The sequence below is a fragment of the Triticum aestivum genome, chromosome 5D (genome assembly GCF_018294505.1).
Source record: "Triticum aestivum cultivar Chinese Spring chromosome 5D, IWGSC CS RefSeq v2.1, whole genome shotgun sequence".
Lineage (NCBI taxonomy): Eukaryota > Viridiplantae > Streptophyta > Magnoliopsida > Poales > Poaceae > Triticum > Triticum aestivum.
This window is the reverse complement of record NC_057808.1, coordinates 449,477,538-449,485,466: the sequence shown is the minus strand read 5'-3', so window position 1 is coordinate 449,485,466 and position 7,929 is coordinate 449,477,538. Positions and strand designations below refer to the sequence as shown.

Here is a 7,929-nt window from a genome sequence, read left to right as displayed (position 1 = left end):
ATCGATTGACCAACTGGGATGGAAGAATATTGAACACATGAGCAAGCAGGTAAAAGAAGTGCGAAGATTTGATCCACCCAACAAATGCAGAGTTTTGCAAGGGAAGTGGCAAAGAGCAGCCATGGAATCAACGAGCTTTTTACTTACATGGAATCAAAGAGATTTTGGTTACACATGGAAAACGAGTCACTGACATTTTGACACCATCCTACCAAAGAGCAAGACATGAAAAATCCCAGGTAACTGAAAGGGGGAGTGACCGAAGAAGCAAATGCGCAAGCATTGCTCAATTAATTTATTGAACTGGGTGCCAAGTGCAAGCCAGCAATAAAATCACATGCTACAAAATTTTGTTCATCTTACCAACTACAGAAAAGGATCTATGAATCCGAAATCTAGAAGGTACATGGTCGGTTTTATCTCTAATTTCACATCTCTTGAGAAATCAAGAAACATATCTATCGCTAATTAACAGAACTTCCAGTGTTCAAATTCAAGGAAGTATGGCATGCCTGTAATATTATTGTTTCTTGCTGAAGTTGGGCTTCACCATGCAGGAGTTTTCGCCAACTGAGTAGGCAGGCTCTAACCAGTAGAGAACATGATCCTCTCCATGGAGTACTCGCAGGTTAGGAGGTCCAAATTTGACTGAATTTACAAAGCTGATAAACAACAGGTGCTATTTCTGAATCTGTTGCCTGGAGACCAAACACATGGCATGGGAAGCGCCTATTGCAACCGAGATGACACGAGGAGGACTTGGATCCTCATCACCGTCAGCAAGAAAATTAACTTTAACAGGTAATGGTTGCACTTCTGGAAGATCGGGAACGCCTAGCTGGCAGTCTCTTGCATTTCCCCACATGTACAGGTCACCTTTCTCTGGCCACACAAAGAGAGTAAATTCAGGTAAGCTACTCATAGTCTGAAATTTTAGTTGCTTGCATTTAGCTGACACGCAATGTGTTACAGTCTTACAGAACTAGAAGAAGGCAACATAACTAAGCTAGTTAAAACAAGAATGTTGAGAGAGACATCTTATGAAACGAATAAGGGCCAGTTCTTTTGCTAGCTTTTTTGGGCTTCCAGAATAAGCTGCCCCCTACCCAGCTTATTCTAGAAGCCCAAACAAAATTTTCTTTTTATAAGCCTATTAGTCAAGTCTTAACTACTAGGCTTCTAAAAACATAAATTTGGTTGGGCTTCTAGAATAAGCTAGGTAGGGGGCAGCTTATTGCAGCTTATTCTAAAAGCCACCAAAAGAACTGGCCCTAAGATGCTCTTACAGTGGCAATATATCTGGGTTTCGTGTATCAAAATAAATGGACTAACTGAAGTTTAGTTACGACAATGGTATTTCTTCTTCATTACTCGAAATTAACTAAAGTGTGTGCTACAAAACTAGTAAGTAAATCTTAGAAATCCGTTCTTTTCATCAGCAGTACATGCAATTAAATTTGTATGCAACGCCTGTTTCCTGCATAATTACAACAGTAACAAAATACTGATTATCTGCCTGACTGGTTAACTTTATGAATTTTCTCTCTCATATCTCCAGTCTTATAAACTATACACGAGTCCCCAGTATTTTCTTGGACCTACTAAATTAGTAATACTTTCACTCCCCAAATGGTTTTCAACGTAGACAGTTCTATTCTCAATTACTCAATGTCATGTGGTGGTGGTGGTGGTGCATGTTTACCCTTTCCTATGAATCTTCAGTATAGACATTGTGTACTACGATTTACTAGTAAAGGAAATGGCGAATGGAAGGTAGGTGAGACTAAGAACATGTCAAGAGTTCCCTGCACAGCAACAACCACCATGAATGACTATCTTTAAGACGAAAAAGAGAAACAGCATTCACCTGATATAGCAGCAGAAGTTGATCCCCCACAGGCTATGTAGACAATTCGCTCCTCAGACAGAGCTTTAATGGCAAGTGGAATTCTATGATTTTGAATGGTTGGATGCCCTAGTTGGCCATGTCCGCCATGTCCCCATGAGAGAACTTCACCTTCATCTGAATATAGTTAACAGAGGTAAGATATGTCACATACTTGTATGCTGCAACAACCAATACATTGTTCTGTGTTTGCTATATCAGCAGTCTGAAAATAATACAACTAATAAGTATACATCTCTATGAATACAGTGGTGTTATGCTGGTTGCTTGCTGTAAGATCCAACAGAACTTGATTCATGATCAAATGTGGTCTTATGATTGAAGATCATTATTGCAGTCAAAACAAGCATTAGGCATAATTAACCAACTTGGTGAGACAAAGGCAAATGTATATTCTTTTATCACTCCTGTCTGAATGTTTTTTTTTCAGAACTTCGATTGCAGTTCTAATTTTTCCAATGTAATATATTACCAGATTTTGATAGGAGATCACAAAAGTTGCCTTCCCTTAGTTCATAGAAAACACCTGAATTTCCAACAAGTAAAACATACCAGTCAAGGCTAAAGAATGGTATCCACCGCATGCTACTTGGATTACATGGACATTTTTCAGGCTAGGGACAATTTGTGGCCTCCAGTCACTGGAATTGCTTCCTCTGCCCAGTTCGAAGTTTGAGTTTGCTGAAGATCATAGACAAGTAGTAGAAACTCAGTAAAGCCATAAGTTGCCAATAGGCATTGGAAAGTTGAACGATATAATAATAGTTACAAAGCTAGATGAGATGCATTTCAAATTAAATTAGTACATAAGTCCCTTACGACGGAACCTGGAAAGCCAGAATGAAGAGATGTTATCTTCGCAATGTACTAAGCAAGATCATTGAGATTTGAATACTAGGAAAGTAATGCAAAGACTGTTAAGATGTTGATAAGGAAGCTTAAGAGCATTTTAGAAAACTATCATAACCCACGTAACTTATGCCCGATGGATGAAATGAAAGGTCTGGGCATGTAGTTGGAGGAAAAATATTGTGCTGCCACAACATTTCACATTAGCAAGAACGTTGTAAATCCATAATTGCAGCTTAATATGAAGTGCATGGTGTTGCATTTCACATTAGCAGTAAGTTAAGTATACAACCTTTTCCCTAGTTTTGTAGAAGGGCATCAGTGCACAATAAGTTAAATACATGGTGTTTACTAGTTAATAACTTAATACACAGTGACATCCTCACCTCCCCAACTCCATAGCTGCCCATCTGAGGTGAGTGCAAGGGTGAAGAAGCCACCACAAGCAACCGCAGCAACTGGAACAGGCAGCGCGGTCACCTTGGAAGGAACACTGAGAGAGCCGGCTTCACCTGGACCACCCCCACTCCCAAGCCCTAACCTTCCATCGCCTTCATCACGACCCCAAGTGTAAAGTTCACCTGTTACAAGTCATCAAAATGCAAGGATCAGAGTGGAGGGAGTTTGATGATAACAAGGACAATATTTCAAAATGACAACAGCAAAAGTTCTAATTTCTTTCACTTCCTCACACTATTCATTCGCACAAGGCAGTATAGTAACCAATGATAAACAAAAAGTGTATGTCCGGATTAATCGTGGAAGAAAAGTTACAAACAACCTGATTCCGTAATTGCCGCAGTATGCGCTCCACTCGTGGCAATGTGCACAATCTTCCCTCCCCAAGGGCCGTTCACTTTCCTCGGCAACAGCTCTCTGTGGTAAACGTAGTGCCCCAGAGCTCCAAATCCTCCATAACCCCTGCGGACTACTAGAGTAAACTGAGTGATGCAGCAGCCAGCCACAACCATCAACCATCACAACCAAAATGCAGCACATTCTACTCTCGCGATTCATCCAGCATCTGATCGTCAGTGAAATTTTCAGAATGAGCGAGCAATGTGGCAGTGCCGTGTCCTCACCAGGTGAAGACGTCGCCGGAGGCGGTGAGGGCGGCGGAGTGGATGCCGCCGAGCGCGAGGACGCGGAGGCCAGCGAGGTTGGGGTTGGCGCGGGGCACGAAGGCGGAGGCCTCGTCGCCGAGCCCGAGGCGGCCGCCGTCGCCCTTGCCCCACACCCAGGCGGCGCCGTCCACGAGGAGCGCGGAGTGGAAGAGCCCGCAGGAGATCCCCACCTCCACGCCGCCGGCCGCCTCCGTCCCCGCGGCTGGGGGAAGCCGCCCGGGCGTGGGCGGGAGGACCGGGGACGGGACGGGGAGGAGGAGCCGCGCGACCGGCGCCGGGTAGAGGCGGCGCTCCTCCTTGCCGCCGCCCAGCTGGCCCGACGCGCCGCGGCCCCAGGAGAGCAGCGACACGGGGTGGTCGCCGCCGGAGTAGAGCGTCGGCGCGGCGGCACTCGAGGTAGACGAGGCGGAGTAGCAGCGCCGGCGGAGGGGCAGCAGGCGGCGCAACATCGCCGGCGGCGGCGGCTGGCGGCTGGGTTCGGCTGTCAACCGACGGAAGGAAGGAAGCAACTAGTAGTAGGAGCACAGAAGCTGGCCCGTTAGCAGTTTCCTGCCCGTTAAGCGCCCAGCCCAACCCAACAACTCTCCGTTCTACCGGCACGGAAGGAGGAGGAGGAAGAGGGGGAGAAAGGAGGCATCTTGGGGGCTGGCGATGGCGAGCAAGGCGACGGCGGCGACGTCGTGGCGGTGGCGGCTGCTGCTGCTGCTGCTGGTGGCGGTGGCGGCGCTGTGCTGGATCCCGCCGGCGATCGCGATGGCGGCGGCGGCGTCGACGGCCAAGAAGGGGGCGCGGAGGTCGCTGCTGGGGTTCGTGGAGGCGCAGGGCAACTCCTCCTACCGCTGCAGCCCCTCCGGCCCCTGCATCCCCTGCCAGTACTCCGAGAAGGTCAGCCCTGCCGCCCCTCCCCTCTCCTTCCTTCCTTCCAGCCAGCCGGTTCTCCACAGGGATTACCCACCCACCCACCCTATTAAGAGAAAACAAAATGGATCTTGGGAGGATGAAACATTGATTGATTGATTATGCTGGGGCTGGATTTGGGGATTGTGTGCTCATTGATTCCGTTGGTTCAGATGTACTAGCTCCTAGCCAGGCGATCCGAGTTATTGGGTTGGAGTGTGTGCTGAGAGAAGGTTGGGATCTTGGTTAATTTCGGTTGGAACAGAAGAACATTCGAGCCCTTTTTGCTCCGAATTTATGAGAAAGATCACAATTAGTCCGTTGTAAGCAAACGTAGGCATTTTGAGTCAGAATTTACCGTCCCAACCAGAACCTCTAGTGCCCACATCAATTTGTTAGTTATGTTCCAGTTTGACAGTTTCGTATGTCGAAACTTGTGATGTTGTTAGTTTAAAAGGAAGCAAACTCTGCTGCCCATGAATCTGCTAAATCTTTTATACTCTATATGTTCCAGCCAAGTTTGGTTGGCATGAAGAACGAGAACCTCCAGATAATTATGATAAAGGCCGCATAAGCTAAATAGATAGAAGTGTTCTTTGGAGAAGGAGGAGGGCATGTTGTCGGTCAAGGGGAAATACAGATCTTTTGTGCCATGTCGGGAAATTTCTAGTATTATGTTTGAGTTGCCGCAACGGTTTCTCTGTCTCGCATCGATATGTTCTGGATCACCAAATGACCTTGAGGTGTCCTATCTTTGTGCTATAGAAGCCAAAGTTTCCTACTGGGATTGGAAATTGATCCTTCTCTAGCAGGAAGCACTGGCTCTGCTCCTATCTTAATCTTATAGTACTAGTGTGGGTGTACTCTCAAGATTGTAAACATTGGTAGAATTGTGTTTCCATTTATATTAGCCATTCATTTCTACAGTCGCCCAAAATCATCTACCTTTGGTTGCTATTTGACTAATGACAAGGAGTTGGTATTACAGCTTGAGACAGATTACATGAAAGAACTATGCTACTCCCTCCGTGACGGAGGGAGTAGTTCATATATTACATATTATCTTTATTGGTCAGAACCCCTATTTCCAAACTCCTTCTAGCATGGTATTGTTCTGTCATCTCAATTGATTGACTCCTTATTTGAACATTGCTTGGAAAATGTGACCCGGAAAGTGGTCAGACAGTTGTATCAAACTTATCTTCTGTTAGACTTGTAGTTGTACTAAACTGCTAATTATTCAGTTTGATTAATTGTTAGCTTCATGATCACATAACAGTGTACCATTTTCTGAACCATGGTTTATCCAGCATCTGATGATCACATAGCTTGACATACTTGAAGATTTTTCTAGAAGATAGCTTCTGCAGTTACAGAGAATTCCATTACCAACAGATATGTTGACTATGGCCTGCTGCCCCTTTTGTATTTGCTTGGCAAACTTAAGTCTGGGTGCAAAACTTCTAATTACCACTTGTGCAAGCAGTACTATCATGTAATGAAATGGCATGTTTATTATATATTGGTTTTAAAGCTGACTGACACTCAGTTTTCTTTCTTTATTATTACAGAATGATGAGAAGTACTGCTGCAGCGAAACTGGCTACCGTTTGCCTTTGAAATGTGTACAAGTACAAAATGGTACAAAAGAAGAGAACAAAACAAAGGATAGAAAGATGTTGGCTGAGACATCCACGCCAACTGGCCCAAAACATTATGTTACTTACAGGAGTTGTGTACCATTAGAGGATGAAGAGAAGCTATCTATTCTTGGTTTCGAGGTAATAATATCATTAAAACCTTTTTTGGTTCTTACTAGTATAAAGCTGCATGATGCATCACCCTGTTATCAATTTCTAATATCATGTTACATTTGGTTCTTACTTACAAAGATTGCATGCTGTTTTCTTGTTTCCTATACCATAATCTTTGGATAAAAAGTCTTAAACTGTAAATAATCTTACAAAAAATTGTTGAGGAAGCGAGAATCTTTTGTAAGCTTCTCTTCAAAACTGGGGTATTATCTCAGACGTAAGCAAGAGTCGATACATATATTTTGTTTTCAGTTTGTGGCAGTGGGTGTCTGGGCGATGAAATTTATACTGATATGAAGTATGGTGTGAATCCCAATTACTTTTGAAGATTGAAACTTCCAGTTCTCCAGTTAAAACTTGAAAGCTGCTTATCTACCCTTAAAAAATTGAACCATATGTTCTGCTTGTCGAACAACTTACATGATTGTCACTAATCGACTAGTTACAGTCACATCACATTTGTTGACAACACGATTTCTTCGGAGTTCTCATTGATTGATGTCTTGACGTTGTCCAGGGCGAGTTTTGCGTCATTTTTGTCTGTGACTCTGAATCCCAAAGCAATGTCCTTTGCAGGTCCTCATGGCTGGAATGTTGCTTGTAAGTGGGCCGTTCGTGTATTACCGGAAACGGCAAGCAAGTCTAATGCAAGGGGTTTCAAGAATCCCGACAAACGCTCCTAGGTTTTAGCACGGACCAGTTAATGGGATTCGACAGATCGCTCATGATGATCCGTCATGCCATTTTGGCTTTGCTGATTTCCCCTGTGCCATTGTAATGTATCTATCGACACATGTACCTACAGAGGAAGCTTCTGATAGGACTAGAAAACCACAGTGGCTAGCCTTCTTACATTGTGCCTTGGGTTGAATTCGTGAACCAAATCTCTTGTATCATACTACTATGTAACAAATTGTGCCTTTTTCTTTATCACAGCACCGGAATTTCCCAGAACGCTTGAATTCTTGAAATTTTCATGCTATTAACAAATATCTTGATTATCAATTGAAGTCTTGAATTTTCTTCATCACACCAATTATTTTTCTTTTACCAAATCTCTTGTTGTCTACTGGCATCAACAATCTATTGGCACTAACATCCTGAGAAAAAACTCTTACCAATGGGCACCAACATATATTGGGATTTTTATTTAGAAGAACAACCAATGGCCTACTAAATGAACCGATAACCCGGCACTCGCAAGAGACAACGGCACTACATCACTAATCCGGCACTCGTAAATGATGAGAAGTCTACGGAGCGACCTTATTGATCCCAACACAAATCTCTGGGATGTGGACCTAGTGAAACAAACTTTCTGGGAAGTTGATGTTCAAAG

The 7,929-nt window shown here is 44.1% G+C and overlaps 2 protein-coding genes across 2 annotated transcripts; one reads left to right on the top strand and one right to left on the bottom strand.

Moving 5' to 3' along the window:
- Positions 1 to 256: 256 nt before the first annotated feature.
- On the bottom strand, positions 257 to 4,416 carry LOC123122635 (RCC1 domain-containing protein RUG3, mitochondrial). Its single transcript, XM_044542923.1, has 6 exons — positions 3,838 to 4,416; positions 3,537 to 3,676; positions 3,142 to 3,336; positions 2,459 to 2,587; positions 1,868 to 2,023; positions 257 to 882 (listed from the first exon to the last, which is right to left on the bottom strand). The coding sequence occupies exons 1-6, from the start codon at positions 4,326 to 4,328 to the stop codon at positions 680 to 682; spliced, it is 1,314 nt and encodes a 437-aa protein (XP_044398858.1). The 5' UTR covers positions 4,329 to 4,416; the 3' UTR covers positions 257 to 679.
- Positions 4,417 to 4,444: 28 nt separating this feature from the next.
- On the top strand, positions 4,445 to 7,544 carry LOC123122636 (uncharacterized). The gene is made up of 3 exons (XM_044542924.1): positions 4,445 to 4,764; positions 6,348 to 6,557; positions 7,167 to 7,544. Exons 1-3 carry the CDS (start codon positions 4,531 to 4,533, stop codon positions 7,278 to 7,280), a joined length of 558 nt encoding a protein of 185 aa, XP_044398859.1. The 5' UTR covers positions 4,445 to 4,530; the 3' UTR covers positions 7,281 to 7,544.
- The last annotated feature ends 385 nt before the right edge of the window (positions 7,545 to 7,929 follow it).

Coding starts and splice junctions, on each gene's coding strand:
- LOC123122635 (XM_044542923.1), bottom strand. CDS start 4,328: ATGTTGCGCCGCCTGCTGCCCCTCCGCCGGCGCTGCTACTCCGCCTCG. Junction 3,677..3,837: donor TCCGGCGACGTCTTCACCTG/GTGAGGACACGG, acceptor AGTAGTCCGCAG/GGGTTATGGAGGATTTGGAG. Junction 3,337..3,536: donor TGCGGCAATTACGGAATCAG/GTTGTTTGTAAC, acceptor GACTTGTAACAG/GTGAACTTTACACTTGGGGT.
- LOC123122636 (XM_044542924.1), top strand. CDS start 4,531: ATGGCGAGCAAGGCGACGGCGGCGACGTCGTGGCGGTGGCGGCTGCTG. Junction 4,765..6,347: donor CCTGCCAGTACTCCGAGAAG/GTCAGCCCTGCC, acceptor TTATTATTACAG/AATGATGAGAAGTACTGCTG. Junction 6,558..7,166: donor TATCTATTCTTGGTTTCGAG/GTAATAATATCA, acceptor TGTCCTTTGCAG/GTCCTCATGGCTGGAATGTT.